Raw genomic sequence first — 24,421 nt, 5'->3', positions numbered from 1 at the left:
TATGGACTAGAAATACTACACAGAATTCTCTCCTATCTGGAAGACCTCTGTAGCAGAGGACGTGGCCGTTAGTTAGCACTGTATAAGCCTCACCAGTCCTTCTAACCTCACTAAGGCCAATAACATCCCAGGCAGTGCCTGATAATTCCTCAAATAGCCCTGCTAAGCTAGCCTCACTCGAGAGGGTGCGCGTGTTGAACGTTGCCAGGTTCAATTTCCAGTGGCGGCCTGTCCGGACACAGGACACACAGCTCATAGCTCTCGACGTTATTTCATAGCTGCTTGTCCAGACCGGCTTCACTCAAAAAAGTATAATACTGCTTTTGCTACTCGTGGTCCCCATTTTCGGCATCTTCCCAGGCAACAGCTTCCTCAGAAAGAAACCGGGAGTCTAGAAAAGACACAGAAGTTTGTTCCGCTCAGTCGCATACAGCACGCAGATAACATGGTGAATGGTCCCATGGGTGGGTCTTGCGGCGGCACGATGAGCACATGGTTCAAACTTGTCTGCACTGTCTTTCAGATTGCCGCTTGCAACGAAGCCAGATGTCTTCAGGAATGTGCTACCTCTGCGCATGATCCCTTTGGCCCATCCTTCAAGAAGTTGCTCGGAACCGTCAGATCGGACGATGTGATACAACCACCGAATCATCGTTGGATTGAAGCACCAGACCAGCGTGGCTTGACCTTTGGCGAGCCCTTCTGCGCATGGAGTACTACCACAGCGTCACCTGGTCGTCTCTACAGTGCTATAAAGCCGAGGACGGACGCTATCCTCTTCAATGGGTCTTGCGGCGGCACGATGAGCACATGGTTCAAACTTGTCTGCACTGTCTTTCAGATTGCCGTTTGCAACGAAGCCAGATGTCTTCAGGAATGTGCTACCTCTGCGCATGATTCCTTTGGCCCATCCTTCAAAAAGTTGCTCGGAACCGTCAGATCGGACGATGTGATACAACCACCGAATCATCGTTGGATTGAAGCACCAGACCTGCGTGGCTTGAGCTTTGGCGAGCCCTTCTGCGCATGGAGTACTACCACAGCGTCACCTGGTCGTCTCTACAGTGCTATAAAGCCGAGGACGGACGCTATCCTCTTCAATTGGTCTTGCGGCGGCACGATGAGCACATGGTTCAAACTTGTCTGCACTGTCTTTCAGATTGCCGCTTGCAACGAAGCCAGATGTCTTCAGGAATGTGCTACCTCTGCGCATGATTCCTTTGGCCCATCCTTCAAAAAGTTGCTCGGAACCGTCAGATCGGACGATGTGATACAACCACCGAATCATCGTTGGATTGAAGCACCAGACCTGCGTGGCTTGAGCTTTGGCGAGCCCTTCTGCCCATGGAGTACTACCACAGCGTCACCTGGTCGTCTCTACAGTGCTATAAAGCCGAGGACGGACGCTATCCTCTTCAATGGGTCTTGCGGCGGCACGATGAGCACATGGTTCAAACTTGTCTGCACTGTCTTTCAGATTGCCGCTTGCAACGAAGCCAGATGTCTTCAGGAATGTGCTACCTCTGCGCATGATTCCTTTGGCCCATCCTTCAAAAAGTTGCTCGGAACCGTCAGATCGGACGATGTGATACAACCACCGAATCATCGTTGGATTGAAGCACCAGACCTGCGTGGCTTGAGCTTTGGCGAGCCCTTCTGCCCATGGAGTACTACCACAGCGTCACCTGGTCGTCTCTACAGTGCTATAAAGCCGAGGACGGACGCTATCCTCTTCAATGGGTCTTGCGGTGGCACGATGAGCACATGGTTCAAACTTGTCTGCACTGTCTTTCAGATTGCCGCTTGCAACGAAGCCAGATGTCTTCAGGAATGTGCTACCTCTGCGCATGATCCCTTTGGCCCATCCTTCAAAAAGTTGCTCGGAACCGTCAGATCGGACGATGTGATACAACCACCGAATCATCGTTGGATTGAAGCACCAGACCAGCGTGGCTTGACCTTTGGCGAGCCCTTCTGCGCATGGAGTACTACCACAGCGTCACCTGGTCGTCTCTACAGTGCTATAAAGCCGAGGACGGACGCTATCCTCTTCAATGGGTCTTGCGGCGGCACGATGAGCACATGGTTCAAACTTGTCTGCACTGTCTTTCAGATTGCCGCTTGCAACGAAGCCAGATGTCTTCAGGAATGTGCTACCTCTGCGCATGATTCCTTTGGCCCATCCTTCAAAAAGTTGCTCGGAACCGTCAGATCGGACGATGTGATACAACCACCGAATCATCGTTAGATTGAAGCACCAGACCTGCGTGGCTTGAGCTTTGGCGAGCCCTTCTGCCATGGAGTACTACCACAGCGTCACCTGGTCGTCTCTACAGTGCTATAAAGCCGAGGACGGACGCTATCCTCTTCAATGGGTCTTGCGGCGGCACGATGAGCACATGGTTCAAACTTGTCTGCACTGTCTTTCAGATTGCCGCTTGCAACGAAGCCAGATGTCTTCAGGAATGTGCTACCTCTGCGCATGATTCCTTTGGCCCATCCTTCAAAAAGTTGCTCGGAACCGTCAGATCGGACGATGTGATACAACCACCGAATCATCGTTGGATTGAAGCACCAGACCAGCGTGGCTTGACCTTTGGCGAGCCCTTCTGCGCATGGAGTACTACCACAGCGTCACCTGGTCGTCTCTACAGTGCTATAAAGCCGAGGACGGACGCTATCCTCTTCAATGGGTCTTGCGGCGGCACGATGAGCACATGGTTCAAACTTGTCTGCACTGTCTTTCAGATTGCCGCTTGCAACGAAGCCAGATGTCTTCAGGAATGTGCTACCTCTGCGCATGATTCCTTTGGCCCATCCTTCAAAAAGTTGCTCGGAACCGTCAGATCGGACGATGTGATACAACCACCGAATCATCGTTGGATTGAAGCACCAGACCTGCGTGGCTTGAGCTTTGGCGAGCCCTTCTGCCCATGGAGTACTACCACAGCGTCACCTGGTCGTCTCTACAGTGCTATAAAGCCGAGGACGGACGCTATCCTCTTCAATGGGTCTTGCGGCGGCACGATGAGCACATGGTTCAAACTTGTCTGCACTGTCTTTCAGATTGCCGCTTGCAACGAAGCCAGATGTCTTCAGGAATGTGCTACCTCTGCGCATGATCCCTTTGGCCCATCCTTCAAAAAGTTGCTCGGAACCGTCAGATCGGACGATGTGATACAACCACCGAATCATCGTTGGATTGAAGCACCAGACCAGCGTGGCTTGACCTTTGGCGAGCCCTTCTGCGCATGGAGTACTACCACAGCGTCACCTGGTCGTCTCTACAGTGCTATAAAGCCGAGGACGGACGCTATCCTCTTCAATGGGTCTTGCGGCGGCACGATGAGCACATGGTTCAAACTTGTCTGCACTGTCTTTCAGATTGCCGCTTGCAACGAAGCCAGATGTCTTCAGGAATGTGCTACCTCTGCGCATGATTCCTTTGGCCCATCCTTCAAAAAGTTGCTCGGAACCGTCAGATCGGACGATGTGATACAACCACCGAATCATCGTTGGATTGAAGCACCAGACCTGCGTGGCTTGAGCTTTGGCGAGCCCTTCTGCCCATGGAGTACTACCACAGCGTCACCTGGTCGTCTCTACAGTGCTATAAAGCCGAGGACGGACGCTATCCTCTTCAATGGGTCTTGCGGCGGCACGATGAGCACATGGTTCAAACTTGTCTGCACTGTCTTTCAGATTGCCGCTTGCAACGAAGCCAGATGTCTTCAGGAATGTGCTACCTCTGCGCATGATTCCTTTGGCCCATCCTTCAAAAAGTTGCTCGGAACCGTCAGATCGGACGATGTGATACAACCACCGAATCATCGTTGGATTGAAGCACCAGACCTGCGTGGCTTGAGCTTTGGCGAGCCCTTCTGCCCATGGAGTACTACCACAGCGTCACCTGGTCGTCTCTACAGTGCTATAAAGCCGAGGACGGACGCTATCCTCTTCAATGGGTCTTGCGGCGGCACGATGAGCACATGGTTCAAACTTGTCTGCACTGTCTTTCAGATTGCCGCTTGCAACGAAGCCAGATGTCTTCAGGAATGTGCTACCTCTGCGCATGATTCCTTTGGCCCATCCTTCAAAAAGTTGCTCGGAACCGTCAGATCGGACGATGTGATACAACCACCGAATCATCGTTGGATTGAAGCACCAGACCTGCGTGGCTTGAGCTTTGGCGAGCCCTTCTGCCCATGGAGTACTACCACAGCGTCACCTGGTCGTCTCTACAGTGCTATAAAGCCGAGGACGGACGCTATCCTCTTCAATGGGTCTTGCGGCGGCACGATGAGCACATGGTTCAAACTTGTCTGCACTGTCTTTCAGATTGCCGCTTGCAACGAAGCCAGATTGTCTTCAGGAATGTGCTACCTCTGCGCATGATCCCTTTGGCCCATCCTTCAAAAAGTTGCTCGGAACCGTCAGATCGGACGATGTGATACAACCACCGAATCATCGTTGGATTGAAGCACCAGACCTGCGTGGCTTGAGCTTTGGCGAGCCCTTCTGCCCATGGAGTACTACCACAGCGTCACCTGGTCGTCTCTACAGTGCTATAAAGCCGAGGACGGACGCTATCCTCTTCAATGGGTCTTGCGGCGGCACGATGAGCACATGGTTCAAACTTGTCTGCACTGTCTTTCAGATTGCCGGCTTGCAACGAAGCCAGATGTCTTCAGGAATGTGCTACCTCTGCGCATGATCTTTGGCCCATCCTTCAAAAAGTTGCTCGGAACCGTCAGATCGGACTATTGTGATACAACCACCGAATCATCGTTGGATTGAAGCACCAGACCAGCGTGGCTTGACCTTTGGTGAGCCCTTCTGCGCATGGAGTACTACCACAGGTCACCTGGTCGTCCTACGAAGCCAGCTATCCTCTTCAATGTCTTCAGGAATGTGCTACCTCTGCAACGCATGATCCCTTTGGCCCATCAAAAAGTTGCTCGGAACCGTCAGAAAGTTACTCGAACCGTCATATCGGACGTCTCTACATGTAAAGGCTATAAGAGGACGGATACAACCACCGAATCATCGTTGGATTGAAGCACCAAAAGACCAGATGCGTGGCTTGACCTTTGGCGAGCCCTTCTGCGCATGGAGTACTACCACAGCGTCACCTGGTCGTTTCTACAGTGCTATAAAGCCGAGGACGGACGCTATCCTCTTCAATGGGTCTTGCGGCGGCACGATGAGCACATGGTTCAAACTTGTCTGCACTGTCTTTCAGATTGCCGCTTGCAACGAAGCCAGATGTCTTCAGGAATGTGCTACCTCTGCGCATGATTCCTTTGGCCCATCCTTCAAAAAGTTGCTCGGAACCGTCAGATCGGACGATGTGATACAACCACCGAATCATCGTTGGATTGAAGCACCAGACCTGCGTGGCTTGACCTTTGGTGAGCCCTTCTGCGCATGGAGTACTACCACAGCGTCACCTGGTCGTCTCTACAGTGCTATAAAGCCGAGGACGGACGCTATCCTCTTCAGTGGGTCTTGCGGCGGCACGATGAGCACATGGTTCAAACTTGTCTGCACTGTCTTTCAGATTGCCGCTTGCAACGAAGCCAGATGTCTTCAGGAATGTGCTACCTCTGCGCATGATCCCTTTGGCCCATCCTTCAAAAAGTTGCTCGGAACCGTCAGATCGGACGATGTGATACAACCACCGAATCATCGTTGGATTGAAGCACCAGACCTGCGTGGCTTGACCTTTGGCTGAGCCCTTCTGCGCATGGAGTACTACCACAGCGTCACCTGGTCGTCTCTACAGTGCTATAAAGCCGAGGACGGACGCTATCCTCTTCAGTGGGTCTTGCGGCGGCACGATGAGCACATGGTTCAAACTTGTCTGCACTGTCTTTCAGATTGCCGCTTGCAACGAAGCCAGATGTCTTCAGGAATGTGCTACCTCTGCGCATGATCCCTTTGGCCCATCCTTCAAAAAGTTACTCGGAACCGTCAGATCGGACGATGTGATACAACCACCGAATCATCGTTGGATTGAAGCACCAGACCTGCGTGGCTTGACCTTTGGCGAGCCCTTCTGCGCATGGAGTACTACCACAGCGTCACCTGGTCGTCTCTACAGTGCTATAAAGCCGAGGACGGACGCTATCCTCTTCAGTGGGTCTTGCGGCGGCACGATGAGCACATGGTTCAAACTTGTCTGCACTGTCTTTCAGGTAGGCCCGAAGTACGATTTTCCCTGCTATAGAAGTGATGATCGATGTGTAGTGCTGCTGTCTGACCCACTGATGAGAGCGTTATCTGTTTTTTCTGTCCGTAGAATGTTGTTGATGTTATCTGGTGACGTCGAGGCCAATCCTGGTCCCGATATGTTACAAGAAACACTATCGAAATTGCTCGCAGGGCAGGAAAACATTCGTTGCGAGATATCTTCTTGGACAGCCAAGTTTGCTTCCATCGAAGAAAGGCTAAATAGGCTTGAGACGTCAGTACTACCAGTCACGGAAGTGATTCCGCGCTTTCAGGAACTTGAAAAAACTGTCGCTCATCTTACAGACCTGGTATTGAAGCTGGACAGTCGGTCTGACGATCTTGAAAACAGGTCGCGTAGAAATAATCTTGTTGTCTACGGATTACCTGAACCCCATTCTGAGCCCTCCGGGCAACTGCTTGATGCGTTCACAACCTTAATATCTGATAAACTTGGTGTTCAGTGTGCAGACATTGAACGTTGGCACAGGCTTGGGGCGCGTCGAGGTGATAAACCCCGTCCTGCTATCTTCAAATTTTTGGACTACAGGTCAAAGCTTGCAATATTACAGAATGCGCTAAAGCTTAAAGGAACAGAAATATATATAAAAGAGGACTTCTCTGAACGGGTTCGAAAGATACGCCAAGCTCTTTGGAGACTGTCTGTAAATCAAAGGAAAAATGCCTCTACGGTTCGTCTGCAATATGATTCCTTGCTGATATACAATGTACTCTATGTGCTGAATGAAGCAGGTGATTCAATCATTAAAACCAAAAAGCAAACCTCTGCTGCAAATGAAACTTGACTGCATTCTGATACTAATTTCTCGCTGGTAAATGTTAATGCCCGCAGCCTTCTTAACAAAATTCAAGACTTTCATCACTTTGTTGCATTTTATCATCCTTCTGTGATTTGCGTGACTGAAACGTGGCTTGATGAACACATCTTAGACTGAAATTTTGCCGCCAGGTTACATTGTCCTCAGGAAAGATAGAAGTGGCCGGCGCGGTGGCGGTGTGGCACTCTTTGTGAACCAAGATATTGAGTTTACAGTATTGCCTGACATTCCTAACTGCGAATCTGTATGGTGCAAAATCAGGCTTTGTGGTCTCACTTTGGCTGTAGGACCTGTTTATCGACCCCCTGACATGAATTTCAGTGTCTTTTCTGATCTTACCAATCATATAACCAAACACAAACTTAACTGTTGTAAACTGTTAGTTGCTGGTGATTTTAACACCCCTGGCATAGATTGGCCAACGCTATCTGCAAATGGCCGTCACAAAGTCATTTGTGATTACTTGATTAACATGACTATTTCTTTCGATTTGACACAAATTGTGAATACCGCAACCCGCGAAAGCTCAATTTTAGATCTCGTTTTCATAAATGAGCTACTTAGACAAAATGGTTATGATTGTAATATTATTGAAGGCCTGTCGGACCATAAGGGTGTCATTGTTTATTGGAATTTAGCAACTGTGCCTAAGCTTCCTTCACATCAGACTGTATTGAACTTTGAACGTGCCGACGACAACTCCATAACTGAGTTACTCGCATGCTCTTTTGATGAGTTTTTGAGCTGCGCGAACCATTCCTCTGTTGACGTGTTAGTGAACCGTTTTTGCTCAATTGTGAATCAATGTATCACTGATTACATTCCAACCAAGTGTGTGAAGCGCAACCCTAAGCACCCGTGGTACACACGTGAAATTATACACTTAATTCGTCGCATCAGGCGTCTTCGCAAACAACCCTATGCAAACAATCCAATGAAAGCTTCAGTATTGTCCACACTTAAAAATAACTTAAAATCTGCTATGTCAAATGCGAAAGGTTTCCACTTTAATAGCACTTTGTCATCCTTCATTAAAAACAAACCGTCAAAGTTCTGGCGAACAATCAGTCCACCAAGTCAGAGCTCTCCTTCATTCATTATTGCCAACCAACCATGCTCAGATAATCTTAGCATCACTGAAGCCTTTAATAATTACTTTAAATCAGTGTTCACCTGTGATGATGGACGCACCCCCACGGTTTGCGCTGTTCCTTCAGCATCACCTTTTCCTAGTATGGTAATCACTTCAGCTGGTGTACATAACCTTATACTCAAGATCGATACTATGAAAAGTACTGGGCCAGACAATATACCAGATATGTTTTTACGGCAATATTCTGAATGCAGCTCGCGGTATTTATCCTTAATTTTTTCAAAGTCTGTAGAATCATCTACTGTTCCAATACTCTGGAAATGTGCTAAGGTTGTTCCCATTCACAAAGACGGTAATAAGCAGTTAATGTCTAACTACAGACCTATTTCTTTAATATCAACATCTTGCAAACTATTGGAACACATTATTCATAAATATATTATTGAGTACTTATCCGAACATAATGTTCTCTCGCATGCTCAACATGGCTTCCGTTCGGGATTCTCGACGGTAACTCAACTTCTAGAATTCTCCCATGATATTGCAACCACGCTCAACCTTAGAGGACAGCTTGATGCCATTTTCATTGATTACAGTAAAGCTTTTGATACAGTGTGTCATAAAAAACTTCTTATTAAACTCAAGGCAATAATTCATGATGATAAACTACTAGGTTGGATACAGGACTACCTAAGTACAAGAACCCAGTTTGTTGCATTTAACCATGTTCACTCATCTCGTGTCAATGTTACATCCGGTGTACCACAGGGGTCTGTCGTGGGTCCTTTGCTGTTTATTGTCTATGTAAATGATGTCGTTGAAGTAATTACGGGTACTTCTGTCAAAATAAGACTATATGCTGATGACTGCGTCCTTTATTCTACTATAACCAGTAATCATGATCAGTTAGAGCTGAATGAAGTCTTCGCCCGTTTTTGCGAATGTAGCAGAACATGGCAAATGTCACTTAATTTTAAGAAAACCGTTTCAATGACTTTTTCAAATAAAAAAACAACCATTACGATTTACATATTTTAATGAAGCGCACAAGCTTGCAAGCGTCCACAGGTTCAAATACCTTGGTGTTACTTACTCCCCTGATCTGAAATGGCATGCTCACATAAAATGCATAACCAACAAGGCGCTGAGAAAATTAGGTTTTCTTAAAAGAAACTTACGAGATGCAACTAAAGAATGTAAATTAACGGCATACAAATCACTAATAAGGCCTCTACTTGAGTACGCGTCGGTAGTGTGGTCACCACATCATTCCAAAGACATAGACATGCCTGAGTCTATTCAGAAAAAAGCCATAAGATTTATATTTAATCGTTATGACCGCCATTTCTCACCGACATCACATGCTAGTAAGCTGCTACTAAAGCCTCTGGCCCATAGACGTACTTGTGATCGTGTTGTTCTGCTACATAAAATTGCTCATGGGAAAACTTACGTCAATGCACCTATTGTTTTTGACAAACCCTTCTTCTCGGCCCACCAGAAGAAGTCATCGTCTTAACATTGTACCTTTGAATCCATCGATTGATTGTTTTAAGTTTTCCTTTTTTCCACATACAATTGCGATTTGGAATGGCCTTGACGGGTCCTTGCGTGAGTTATCGAGTGATGAATTTGCCGACCTATTTCCTAATTATGTTCATTAATTAACTAGCTCTTCCTGATATTTGATTTTTCTATATTGTTTGTTTTATTTTCTGCCACCAAAATGTATTCCTCAATTGATTGACATACATGTGCACTCACTCCTGCAATATCTTGCTATGCAAGATGGCAGTATATGTAAATAAAAAAAATGGGTAGAACAAACGTAACCGTCAGGATTACACCCATGTCCAATTTTTGTCATGTACTACCGCATATATGTCACACCATGTCTCAGTGAATGTAGTGTCTCTTGGTATCGTCGAAGCATAAGGGTGAGCTGAAATTTTACACTTCGCTTTGATCTTAGACAAAAGGCCGAGAAATTTAAACCTGTGTGTAGTCTGTGCGGGTGGTCGTGGCCGATGATTGGGATCTGCCCAATATTTGTTCCAAGGCTGTTCTCGCAGAACGTCAAGGAAGGTCGGTAACGTATCAGCTCGTGAAAAATACGATTCGTATGGAGATACCGTTGGTGTGCGCCAATTCCACTTCAGCATCACTATGTTCGTTGCGTGCTATTCCACAATGGCTTTTAAGATTACATTTAGGATTCCCAGGAAGACCATTACCAAAAGACGCAAGGACGAATGTATAGAGGGTGGTGACGGCACTTTTACTTTGAAGTTTAGCTCTCGTGACGTGAGGACTGATTAATCGTTTATCGATAGACAGAAGCGTTAAACTACATGATAAACAGAGCAACAATTCAACCTTGCAAGTTCTTTTAAAATATGTAAATCCAACCTATATGTTGGAATCTATGAGAAAACAAAGATTTATTTAGTGACGCGTTTAATTTAGTGCTATACAACTAACGCAAAAAGATACGAAAATACCTCCAGATATGTGGCATATCACACAGACAATGCGGTGCTCCTGCGAAGGCGCGAAATTCAAGAAAGGTAACTTCATCCTTGTGTTTTCACGGCGAGTAACCAACGTTTTTCCGCCGAATAAATTGAAATTGAGCCTCGAAAGAGTAAATTGACCGGTTCGGACTTTCGGCTTGTTCAGTGTCTCTTTAAAAACTATACGTTCCGACTGCCATCACCGCGAATTAAAACACGTTCCACGCTCCAGAGCACTCGTGTAAATAGCATCGCGGCATCGTACCGGTTCGGCGTGCTTGCGCGTCTGATTCTCCGGTGGTCCCTGAAGGCCAGATCGACGAGCGAGTCCCTGAGCTCGTGGTAGAAGGCTGTGGCGAAGGTGACGCCGCTGCCCACCCTGGCCGCTTTCCAGCCGATGCAGGTGCCGACGGCGTCGATGGACACTAGCCGCGTGCCGGCGCCGTTCCACAGCAGCCGGGCCACGGCGCGCTTGTGCTGCGTCTGGGGCTCGTGCAGCGCTGCCCGCCGCTCGTCCCACACGCACACCTCGCCGCTGTCCCATCCCAGCGCCAGCAGCGGCGCCCAAGGGTGCCACGACAGGGCGCTGACCTGCGCGCATGTGTGCGTTTTGGACACACTGCAATGCCACCTCGCGAGGAGGCAAAAGATGGAGCAGAATTCACACAAAATCTAAACTATGGTTTTATGTTTTATGGGTTTTACGAGCCAAAACCACGATCTGATTACGAGACACCCCGTAGTGGGGGACTCCGGAATAATTTGGACCACCTGGGGTTCTTCAATGTGCCCCCAAATCTAAGTGCACGAGTGTTTACGCATTTCGCCCTCATCGAAATGCCGCCGCCGTGGCCGGGATTCGATCCCGCGACCTCGTGCTTCCCAACACCACAGCCACTAAGTAACCACGGCGGGTATGGACACTATACTGCTGAGTTTCCACTGCGACAAGACCTGTCACTGGGTTCCCGTAGAACGCGCTTTCTCTCTCAAATTTCCAAGATTTTCAAGCAACAAAAGTTCTACACGAGGCCCCAAGTACGCGTCCCCACAAGAGATCCATGTCACGCGCGCCCTCGTTGTGAAACTTTGACGAACTGCACCTCTAGATGCAATAAGCTGAGGTGTCTTATAGTACGGCTTCAAGTTTTGATTGTTTTATATGTCTGTGGTGAGTTGCATTTCCTTACCGCCGTTGCGGAAAGCTGTTGAATTCGATATGCCGCAACCACATGCACGCGATATCCAAGCGACGCAACAGGCAGACCCGGTCGTGCTGTCGCGCCGCGGAGCAACCACGAGGACGGGACATGGCGAAAAAAAAATGGCGACAAATTTAGATTGATGCCCGAATAATACAATCGTGCGCCAGTAAAGAAATCGTAAACGTACCACGAGGTCAATGCTTTAACTACGGTGCATTAGATCTAGCTTTCATATTCTGTCATCACCAGTGGAAATCCGTTCTATGTCGCCGTGATGACGATGGTGTTTATTGGCATCACCTTTGAAACAATTAAGCCGGTGACAAATAGTCACCTAGCGTGCTTGAGTTAATCAGGTATGATATACATTCTTTTCGTTCTAGCATTTTTGTACACATCTCTTTAAACTTTTTTTCTCAAAATTTCTCTATCTGCCTTAATATACCGCGACTATACGCTTCTAACGGATCCGGTCGGATGAACTTCTTCCCTGCTTTTTTCAGCAATACTCTAAACGTCTCTTGCTTATCTCAACCGCTGACCGGATGGTGCTTCCGTACACTTTAAATCCAAGCGCTTCTGGAAGGTGTACGTTACCTTAAGAGGCCCAACCCTTGTCACCCTATATACACTGCCTCGATCATTTGTGGTATTACCGTGGGCCCCCAAAGCCAAGCGGCCTACCGATCTGTGGTTAACTTCAACCCCGACAAGATATCCGATTTTAAGCAAAGAATGGCATTTGCGAACGTTAGCGCTGGCGCCATTACTCCTTTCCAGATTCCACGCACCACCTCATATTTACATGAGGCCTTAAATTGATTGATCTTTTATTATTGCTGTATTCCGCTTGCTCTTTATTTTCCAGTTACCTTGGTGGGTGCTTGAGTAAATGCCTTTCCTTCGTTTGTGTACACGCCGAGGTTTTTATATTGTTTGACTGTGGGTATGACTTGCTGTTGAATTGACACCACGTGATTACTCGTTTCTTCATTAAAGATCAAAATTCCCGATTTCTCTGTGCTAAACCTATAGGGCCTAGATTTGACGCTGCGTTGCCACACATATTCGCAAGTGTCTGTAAATCTCTTGCATTGTCCACTAGTAGCACTATGCCGTGCGAAAACGTCAGTCCGGAGACCTGCTGTTGCACCATTTGTCCATTACACATGTATGACAAATAAAACCCTAAATTACTGTTTTCCAGTCGTTTTTCTATGCCCTTCCCATAAAGCGTGAGCAACGGTGGAGACAGACGACATCCTTGCTTCAGTACTAGGTGAATTTCCACCACTTCATTACATTTTCGGCCTTCCCATACAATCTGTACTCTGTTGTATCTATACATCTCCCTCAGCAGCTCCACGAAATCGCCGTCTATGCCTTCGTGCTGAAGAATATCCCATAACAATTCCCTGTCTACGTTGTCGTAGGCTACCTTAATATCTAGAAATGCTATCCATACAAGTCCATTCTGAGCTACTGAAATCTCTATGCACTGAGTTAGTACAAACATATTATCCTCAGGCGCCTGGTCGGAACCCATTCTGTAGTTTCCCCCGGTACATCATTTTTCACCACCCACTTCGACAGTTCTTTGTGGCTTGCATTGTCATTCTATATGTCACCGACGTTATTGTAACTTGCCTGTACGCGTGTAGGGAGCCTACATGCAAGCGCTGTTTTAGGGTGGTGACAACCTTTGTAAGAGTACTTGCCGCCGCCAGATAAATTGGCTGGTAAAATTTTCCGCCAAATATAGCATGTGGGAATCAAAATGGCGAAAAGACCAGCCGACAGACCGCGTTTCCCGCAGCCGTTGGTGCCGTGAAACTAATTCAATTTTTAAAATGAACTTGGGCCTCAACAGCCAGAGGCTCAAAGCGTGTCTGAGAGCAGTGCATGGCACGTCTACGTTTTAGTTAAACAGGCTTGTAAGCACAGTTTTTATTACAGCACACTTCGAAAAACACCCTTTATATAGTGTGTACAAGTGGAAGGCAACGACAATGTTTAATGCAGTTCACATTCTTGGCGTGAGAAAATACTACCACGAGCACGCCACCATGCCTTATAACGTGTTGCTTTGTATGCTATGGAAAAAAAAGTTTGATGTGTTAAAATAAAAGGAAAAGGCAACTAGTATATTAAAGATGTATGCAGGTTTCGTGTGCGCATAGGTGCAAAACTAATTTAAAGAAATTTAGTAGATCGCGTGCCAAAATGGGTACATCAGAGCGTGACAAAAAGAAAGCAGGAATGCGCCGCGACTTCTAGCGAAATTGGGAATGAAAGTGGCTACTCACAGAATTTGGCGGTACATTGCGCTCAAAATTTTGGAGTTGTCACCACCCTAAAACAGCGCTCGCATGTAGGTGGAATGCGCCATCTGGCTAGCAAAACTCAAAACACTTTCAGGGCTCTCGGTGGTGTCTCAGGCCTAACAGCGTCGAAACAAACAACTGATATAAATAACAACGACAAGACAACACCGATACTTTGACCTCAGCTTGTGATGAGACGAAGCGATGGCTGATCTTGCTATTTTGTACTGTCACGGCAGAGAGCAAGTTGCAATAGCGTACTCAGGTCGAAGCGGGTGGACCATGGTAGGGTGGCCACCCTAACCATGGTAAGCGGATTGGTTGCTGCCATGTTGTTGCGCAATTACGCTGTCCCCGGCGGAAGGGGTCGCGCAAACTTCCGGGCGAAAAGCTAAATTTTCGGGCTCACCACAAACCGGCGACGCGACGAACGAGAGCGACGGATAGCCCTCTGCTACGGCAAAACCTGTCACTCATGGCTTGTCGCCGTCGCTTGAAAATCTCATGCATGTGGTTGGGCCTTAATGGACCCGCTCTTTTGCCCTTCGACATTGGCTTGCACTACGCGACACGACTAACTGGCCAAGTTAATCACCTGTGGGCGAAGAAGCACAGACAGACGGTCGGACCGACAGAGACGGACGGAAGGATCTTCCCCATCTTATCGGAGGTCAGTGGCACGCTTCACGCTTAAAGAAAAAAAAAAAAACGTTTGCACCCTTGAAAATTCGGCGCGCGCTACTTTCCTGAGAACTCTAACATCACACTGACAACGCGGGTGCCGTTCGTGACCAGGAAGTAGCTGGTGCGCAGCGTTAAAGAAAGGAAAGGCATGCAAAGTACAGGGTGACCGAAAAATACTGTAACGAACTTTGCATTCTATTTTATATTGTTGGCATTTTTTAGCACCGACATTATTCAATTTATGTTCGTTGTGCTTTTTTGATATAGAACTGGTATTTTTACTGTTCTTGGTGTCCCGTTTTATTAGGAAAAAATGGACTCTGGTGAGTTGCGCCACACAATCGTTGCCACCATAAGCAGGGATTGACAATACCAGAGATTGCGACGATGTTCAAATTGCAGCGTGTTCAAGTCCATCACGTCGTGAAACGGTTTCAGGAGACAGGGGGTGTCAAGGACCGGCAGCGAAAAGCGGGAGGCCTGGAACGGCAAGAACCCGGGAGCTGAAATTGGTCGTCAGCAGAAAACCAAGAGATATCCGCTGAGAAGCCTGAGAAAACTTGCCCGAGAGCACGGAGTTAGCAACTCGACCATGCAGCTACTCGTCAAAGAGGACTTCAAAGCTCACGGTGCGCAACGAGCGAAATGGCAGAGGCTCACGGAGCAAATGAACGCCTTCAGGCTGGTAAAAGTGCCACAAGATGAAGCAGCTGAGCCGCGGTATTCTCAATTATTTCTCAATTATTCTCAATTCTCAATTATATGAGGTTACACACACGTTCAGCTGCGGCGGAGAGAACGACGTCAGTGACGGTATGGCCGCAGTACGCCGTTGTCGCTTGCGTTCGATGTCTCGAGTTCGCTCGGCGGCATGGTTAGCAGCATTCGCCCACCATCGCCGCTTGCGATTCTTAGAAATTAAATTGATTCAAAATTACATAACGGACATATTTAAGACAATGAGTGGCTTGTACCCCTTAAGCAATGGCTCACACCCCCGTAAACGCGGTCTCTCAATTACGACGACAGAAGAGAAGTGAAATTCTACGCTGGAATGATGAGCGGCAACGCAGCCAGCCGTGGAAGCAGACGACGACTACGAACGCGGTAGCAGTGTGCACGAGCGCGTGCCGAGAACGAGCACGAGCCAACGAGCCAGCTGCGGAAGAAGACGACTACGCTCGAGCAGCTCTGAGAGCTAGCAGCTGTCTTTTTTTTAAGCGTTACATCGCCGGCACAGGCTAGCGTATACAAGCTTCGCTTGAAAAAGCGTGCTCTTTCAAGCACAAATCCATCCAATCGCTTAAACGTGCTCTGGGAAAGGCCTGTGATGAAATCGCTCCAGAAGACATCACGGCTATTTTGATGAATTTCCGGAAGCGTCTTCAAGCGAGTATCAAAGCACAAGGTGGACATCTTGAAACATAAATTTTAGTTATTGTACAGAATTGAGTGGACTTTCGAATAAAATAAAGTGCGTCTTATTTTGTTTGTTCGCTGAAGAGTTATGGTTTTTTTTTTGCGTTACAGTATTTTTCGGTCACCCTGTAGATGAGGATTGGGGACAAGATAAGCCCGAAAAGGTGCAAAATTTTTTTTTAGTTTCAGAGTTCTCCACAGGAAATTAGCGTGCGCAGAGCTTTCAAGGGTGCAAACTTTCCTAGCAGTACAAAATACAAATCATGAATCATAAAATCGCTATGGTAAAGGAAATCATGTTCTGTTCGTCGAGGACTGTACATATGCAACAAGGGCATACTCGCATTTTTTTTTCAGCCAGAAAAAAAAAATTGCAGCTACATTTTGTCGTCAACTACGTACCAACCAAAAGACAGTTCCAGCAACCTCGTGTCACCCTATATTTGTCCATTTGTCTTCTATTATAAGCTGAAAAATATACCATACCTGCTTCAAATGAAGTCAATACACAGTTAAAGGAGAGAAACAAGCTTTAATGATATGCTGGAGATGTTAGCCTGGCTGTTCGCCGGCCTGACATGCTACTCCATGTGCTCGATGATGATTATGATATATACAGCGATAAACACTTAACAGCGCATACAGTCGCACACACACATATACAGGGTGTCCCAAATCATGCACCAAGATTTTAAAATATGCAAATAGCACGTAGCTGGGTTTGCCGTCGCTTGGAGATACTCAGATTATTTTTTTGCATTCTGCCTTATTACATAATTAGTCATATATAATCAACTTCTCAAATATTATAATTAGACGAAAAGTGTCAATGAGAAAAAAAGTAGAGCAACATGAAAAACTCCCGATGCAGCTTTCTGTTGCTGAATACGCGCGACGTAAAAGTGTTTTCCGAGCGTGGAAAAAGCCCGCGAATACACGCAAAATTGCCGCGCAACTGGCCGCTCGAGGCACTTTCCATGTATTCGCAGGCCTCTTTCACGCTCGGAAAAACACTTTTATGTAGCACGTATTCAGCAACAGAAAGCTGTATCGGGAGTTTTTCATGTTGCTCTACAATTTTATCATTGACACTTTTGATCCAATTATAATATTTGAGAAGTTGAATAATTATTTAAGACTAATTATGTAATTAGGCGGTAATGCAAAAAATAATCTGAATATCTCCAAGCGACGACAAACAACATTACCTTGGTTCTGTACAGCTATGTGTAATTTGCATATTTTTAAATCTTGGTGCGTGATAGTTGGGACATCCTGTATATACTATGGAGATATTTACAAAGTTTCGTTAAGGCTCGTGGGCCGCAAGAACGTCCGCAGTGCTCTCGTGGCGCGTAACGCCCAGGGCAAAGCACAATTCAAGGGACACTAAAGAGGACTATTAAGTTTGTACGATTGCGTCTGGAACGGCAAGACGGCCACTGTGTCAATGTGAGGAGTCTTAATTGGTAAGTCAGAAAAGGCGCAGTAAGCAAAAACGGGAGGCAACACAGTGGTGAAGTTCACGCACTAACTCACTGCGACGTCACCAATATTGACAGAGCCTACTCGGGTCAGGTTAATCATTTATCGGCTATGAAGCACTGTACTGCATTCCAAATGAACCAAAGACTCAGCCCAGAAAGTTTCGATAACCTTTCCAGCGTCAAAACGACGCAATGACAGAAAATAATTCCAAATCCGTGACGTAACACTGACGTAGCCGCGCTCAGCTTACGGCGCTGAATTCAAAACGCGAAACAGTGGCCTTCAATTTCTCAAGCAACAATTTCCCCCCAAATCAGCAAAAATTTAGTTTCGAAGGAATATTTTCTCTGTATAAACTGATTTAGTGTTACTGCTTAATTAGTGTGCCTTAACGATACCTCCTAGGGGTATTTAGTTCTTAACTAACGCAATGGGGGAGGCCAGCAACATACATTTTGCCAACATATATGTTGCCGTTCTCTCAGCCACAAACACAGACGCACACAGATGCGCACGCACGCACACGCAGAGAGAAAACCATCCATACCACAGGCGATCGAATTTGGTACAAGTTCCGAACCACTATGAAATACAAGCCGCAGAAAACGCTATCATAATCTGCCAGATGAGATGTGAATGCACGTCTCGGCGAACTCTGCACGGTAGGCACCCCACACAAGGCAGAAGAATAATTTCCGGTGCGGCGCGGAAAGCAGACTTCATCAGCGAAGAGAGAACTCGATGAAAAGAAGTACGCGGTCCCGAAGGTTCCCTGGTGCACTTGCCGCTCCCTCTGCTATATTGACATTTGCGGCGTAATACACTTTGTCGGGGAGCGAGGTCTCTTCAGCGCAGTATTCGACCGAGCACATCAATAAACACTGCTATTGTTGTGCTTCTATTTCTACACTACGTATTCTACTGCTTTCGCAACTTCTTTGTCGGCTGCACAAAGAGTATAGTGAGCGAGCCCAATCCACGTTGTGTCGCCGAAGTATAATAGGGTTCCTAGCAGAAGCAAGTCAGGCAGATCGCTGCAGCATGCCGGACATTCGAAGGCCGCTGCGTCTTACCCTCGCCTTCGGCTAGATCGACCGTAAAAGGCATTTCCGAGGGCGCAAGCCTGTGTGCAGTGAGCGCGCATGCGCACTGCGTTAGCCATAACACAGGCACTAACGAAAGAAAACAGCTGGGGAAAAAACATGACAGAAAATAACAGGCAACAGTTGCTGGAGGCTGTTCGTTTTGCGCAGCGGTCCATACAATGACGACGAAGTAGTTGGGGGACAAACGGTGTTCAGTCTCATGCAACTTCGTCTTTTCATTCATTAGTCGTTTATATGGGTTGTTTTCGCCTGCTGCTTAGGCAATACCCCTTGTAGGTATATGAGTCATGATTTGAGACTTCAACAACTGGGTCTCGTCAACGCTCTCTCGAGCGATTCCAAATGTAAGCAACAGAAATATCTAGGCAAGGGTCGATTTGTGCGTGCATTCACGACATTTCTCGTTCGTAAGTGCCGTCCGAAACTGACCGTCACCGCGGTGATGGCCATTCGCGCGATGACGGCCAGTTTCTGTCACTGTCAGTCACTGTGAGGTACCAGTGCTGCGGTACGGCGCAAAAATCCCGAATATAGGAAGTTTCGCCTTAATTTTATCCACTAGTAATGAACTTTTTCCCCGCCAAATGAACGGCATACAGTTTCCGAAGAATTGCTTCAGACCAGCTGGCTACTGTTTCAGGATACTGTTTCAGGCCCGAAACAGCCTGCGAATACACGCAAAGTGCCTCGAGCGGCCAGTCACGCGGCAATTTTGCATGTATTCGCGGTCTTCTCCCACGCTTGGAAAAACATTTTTATGTATAGGGCGTATTCAGCAACAGAAAGCTGTATCGGGAGTTTCTCATGTTGCTTTACAATTTTCTCATTGACACTTTTCAGCTAATTATAATATTTGAGAAGTTGAATAATTAAGAATATTTACGTAATTAGGCAGAATGCAAAAAAAATTATCTGAGTATCTCTAAGCGACGGCACCTTGGATATAATACGTGTCATCTGCATATTTTTAAATTTCTTGGTGCATAATAGTTGGGACACTTTGTATATGCCTAAACCGCACATTTGAGCATTTATATATGCCAAAACTGGTTGAAGTTCACCGCCTCTAAAAGAAAAAAAAAGAGGGAGAGAGAGAGAGAGATTAGTAAAGGTACTGTACTTATGACAACGCACGCGTCTCAATCTGCGCTGCGCCGCGCCTTGTAGTGGAAGAGGCGACCAGCCCTGGAAAACTTGATAGCGGCGTACTCTGAATGAGTTCTGCGTCCTGTGGGTGCTCTACGTCAGTGTTGTGGCGGGATGGGAAGGGGAGGCCAGACTGCACAATGTTGTCCCTACAGGGTCAGACCACTGCCCCGTCTCGCCGACTCATCCGCCACGCAACGCCGTTCCGATATATCAAGCTGAAAGAGTCTTGAAGCTATACGTACTGGCATGCGTGTTTGACGCGTGCATGCGCGTGGTTAACGCGCCGAAAGCACGTGGACTCTGTCGCACCTGCGCCATAATCGAACCGACTGAAACGCTATGCCTGACGGCGATCGAGCTGCGGGAGCAAACCCCGCTATATATGACAGTATCGCGCCAAGGAGCATTATGAGGTAATAATGAGGACAACAGTGCGAGCGAGACTGTCACTTCGATCCTTTGTAGCCTAGCCGTGACTTTACAGGTTGCTTTCTGCCATGGAGGCGACTGGGGTGAGAATGCGTTTATATCTATGCGCATGAATTGAAAAATATATTCGGAAATCAGCGCTGCTGTTTGTCCCCTAATTGTGACCTCATATCTGTTTTACCCTGTCGCCAGTAGCGCACCCAGGATCTCTGTCGTGGGGGGGGGGGGGGGAGAGGAGGGGCATTTTTGTGGTAGTAGGGAGGAGGGAAGCAAGCACTTTGCATAATATCCAATTTCCTTGCTTTAGCCAGAGGAACCCAACAGCAAATAAAACGCCTAATACGAAGGATGATGAGGATGATGATTTCATCAGCGTTTTACGCAAACTAATTTAAGAGTGAATTAATAAATACAAGACAGTGATAGAGAGTTTTTGTTCATCAGGAAAATTCGACCTCAAGTCACCTCCTGAATTGTAATGGCAATGTGAAGAGAGCACTGAAGGTACACGTTGCACTGGTGGGGCTGGACGCGTGGGGGGGGGGGGGGGGGTGAGGTTAACTCGGCCTCAGCGGGGGCGTGTTGTCCCCCCGTCGGCGCGCCACTGCCTGTCGCTAATAGCTACCATGCAGTAGTATTCCTGTATATGGCTCCTACACAGAGACACTACAGAGCAGAAGAGTACGCGTATTTGCCACCGTTTACGCGACTTTTCCGTGACGGTGAGCGTCGTCATTCTGTGTTGGTTTTAAAAAGGCTCATTTAATGTACGGCTCCCTTAAAGCACAAATAATAGCGTGACGCTTCTCGAGATCCGACCCTGTGCCATAAGCAGGCTATAATTTCGCCCGAATTGCGTTTAATGCGGTATATAGCCGATGGAATACATGACATGCATTAAGGGTATACGAAAACAGCGCCGTTTTCGCGAGGCGTGACATCGCCCAGCTTGTATGCTGAAGGTGCGCGACGCCAGCCTGAAAACGCCTTCAAAATACGTTACACGCGATTGACGCGCTATACACAGTCCAGCGGCACACTCGGTTCGAGGGCGACATACGTGACGCCCAATCGATCGTCCATAGATTATTTTGCCAATGTAAATGTTTGTTCAGCGCAACCAGAGGTGGAGTGATATCCCCAATCGCTCCAACTGTGGCCTTGTACAACAGCGTGACACGCACTATACTTACATGCCATGCCTTAACTGTTACCTGTGCTCCCTGCTTGCGAGGCAGCTCGCTGGGCAGCGGCGCGCCATCTTCGGCGAGCAGGCGCACGCCTCCGGTGTCCCTGTCGCGGAAGGCCAGCGCGAACAGGGCCGCTCCGCGGTAGCAAGACAGTCGCGTCTTCGCCGCCGACGACAGAGCCGCGTCTTCCAGACGGCAGTCCAGGTACACCGCCATCTTTGCACGACCGGACTGGCTGCTTTCTTGATTCCCTCTCCTCCTTGCTAGTTAAACGTGCGCGCAAGGAGCTGGCACCGAAACATTACCGTCGGAGTCAAGACTCTGCCCCTCCTACAGCGCTTCAAGCGACTAAAAAGGGGTGCGTACAACGCGGTAGCGGCCGGGAAACGCGGAATCTACTATCGATATGTGTAAACGTGGACAAAGTAAACAGTCGAAATATCTGTGCGCTAAAGGGCAGCGGCTTCACAGGTTCTCATGAGTCAGCTGGAGCACGCGGCCCTATATCTGCGCTATTCGAGTCGTTTCGGTTGCTCGAGGGGGCGTCAACGAATACGTTACAGTCGATGAGTCGAGCCTATGCCTTGTAGATGCTTCGCTGACTCTGCGCTATAAACACGTATACAGCTTTGATAACACGTGCCCACGTAACACGATAGTTTTTTTTTTTTTTTCTGCAGCACTACTGTGGAGGATCGAGCCAATGTTTTCGCTCTAGACAAGAAAACCTCCGACAACAGCTGAGTGGCGCGATCTTTACGTTTGCATATAGCAAACAGCGCTGCACGGAACACAGGTTCAAATGAAGGATCCGCAGTCTACGGCGAAGCGGCTGCTATCGTCCTGCGGTCGCTCGCAGAGTTGCTCACGATGCAGGCTTCCCCACTAAGCACCAGTGTTGCTAGCGTACAGGAGCTCCGATGCCATTTCGTCGAGCTCTTTTCTCTCCGTCTTCAGAGTTGCCAGAGCTACGGCAGCCCCAACTTCACGTCAGGTTCACGAAGAGCCCATAAGCACCAGGAAATCGAGATGTCCCTTCCATTTTTTTACCGCACAGCCCGCAATCTGTAGCCTAACTCTGCGCTCTTTTGCATCTCAGTAGTGCCATTGGTACGTATTCTTGCCTAACGCCGTTAAGCTAATTTCTTTTGATGCATTCCTTTCGAATAAGTCCTGCTGGTGTCACAACGCGTGATAAACACTGTGCTGGTGCCATGCAAGAAAACTTTGGATGGACTCGAGCACGTTTCTAAGGAAAAGCCTGTGCTCCTATTGTTGGTCGTTTTTTTCTGCAGAGTAAGGCCTCGCGCAGGAAAAGTTTTGCGTGGGTAGTCATCGAGTGCACTTAGATTATCGTTGACGTGCTTTTTGCTTTTTGACGTGATTTATAAGCAGTGATATGAAAATAAAATAAAGAATGAGCGTTGGTTCAATACCGGGAGGTGATTCCACACAGAACAGCTGTCAAGACCACCCGCGATAAGGGTCGTCGTCTCCGAAAGTTGAGCAGGTTGCGTGCACTCAAGGACGCAGCGACCGTGGGAAGCATATGGTTGGCCCCATTGTATTCAGCATCGATCATGCCGATTTCGGCTGCGGAAGTGCGCAGATCGCTGCTACCGGTCGTTCGCCGTCTTCGTTCCACCAAGGTGTATAGCATCTGATTGCAGGCACGGCATTCAGTGATGGCTGCCTCGCGCAGGCTGACACCGATCTATAGCGAAAGGAGAACACGCACAGTGGGTCCATAGCCGGCGAGGCCTCTCAGGAATGCGTGTCGAACGCGTAGTTTGAGCACGGGACGACCGGAAAACAAAACTGCCGGGATCCATGGTTCCCGCACCGCGCAACGGTTGCTACGGGCGACCGAGCTCTCTGGAGGAACCGTGCGAAGTGGTGCTGCCACCTGGACCGTGGCGCTGGTAGTGCCGGCGCGAGCGCGAAAATTGACCGTGCACCGGACGAAAGTCGAAGCCACCGCGGTCGAAGCGTTGGGCGGGCGTCATTTGTCCGTTATGCATTCGTGGTTTCGTGCTACTCGCGTTCGCTGCTCGGTGATGCGCGAGCGCGCAGTGTCGGTGTTTTTTTTTTTTTTTTTTTTTTTTTTTTTTTTTTTTACGAGTTCACTTATCAGTTGCTGGAGAATGTGGCTCTCGAAACCAAGTTTATCGAGCGGTAGCACGGTTTTGCTGGCTTTGGGAAAGGACACAGACGCTGCTCGGCGCCGTCAGCAACTACCGCATCTACAATTGCACCACGAGACAACACACAAACGCTGCTCGGCGCGGCAGCAGCAGCGCACGAATTGACTTTCGTGCTGCGTCTCGCCTCAACGCAAACTAAACGTCGAAATCACAGCGCATACGAAGCTACCAGCACTCGGCGCACTTTGTCCACATCGCAGATCACTATCAAGATACGGGCGCCCACGCGGCGTACGCAGCAGCCGCCGTAGTGGCAGGCGAAGTCCCAGTTTCACCTTGGCTGAGCTTGAAGGTCAGATTTACGGAACCAGACGTTTTCTGTGTTTCTACCTGGAGTAGTAGCGCTATCGCTCTATAAGATCTGTTATTATAGGAGTGCGTTGCTTTCGAGTGATTATCCTTTTTCACGCATCCCGCAATTACGTGTTGGATTTCCCGCGTATATTACGACACCGCAGGGAAATGCTCGAGATAGCAACGTACGCGTTAGCGTTGATTGCGCATGCATTTGAGTGCATCATGACAAACGAAAGCATTGAGACAATGG

General features: G+C 47.9%; 1 protein-coding gene across 1 annotated transcript in view; it reads right to left on the bottom strand.

Annotated features, from left to right (window-relative positions):
• LOC119449000 (intraflagellar transport protein 140 homolog) overlaps nucleotides 1–23,476 on the bottom strand; it is a 41,679-nt gene extending 18,203 nt beyond the window's left edge. Inside the window, exons 1-2 of the mRNA XM_049660833.1 lie at nucleotides 21,695–23,476; nucleotides 10,942–11,267 (exon numbers count right to left, since the gene is read on the bottom strand). Of these exons, the coding sequence (XP_049516790.1) occupies nucleotides 10,942–11,267; nucleotides 21,695–21,886 (518 nt within the window). The 5' untranslated portion in view covers nucleotides 21,887–23,476. The remainder of the gene's footprint in view (nucleotides 1–10,941; nucleotides 11,268–21,694) is intronic.
• Nucleotides 23,477–24,421: the final 945 nt, after the last annotated feature.

This window comes from Dermacentor silvarum, chromosome 1 (assembly GCF_013339745.2).
Source record: "Dermacentor silvarum isolate Dsil-2018 chromosome 1, BIME_Dsil_1.4, whole genome shotgun sequence".
Taxonomy (NCBI): Eukaryota; Metazoa; Arthropoda; class Arachnida; order Ixodida; family Ixodidae; genus Dermacentor; species Dermacentor silvarum.
This window is presented reverse-complemented; position numbering and strand designations above follow the sequence as displayed.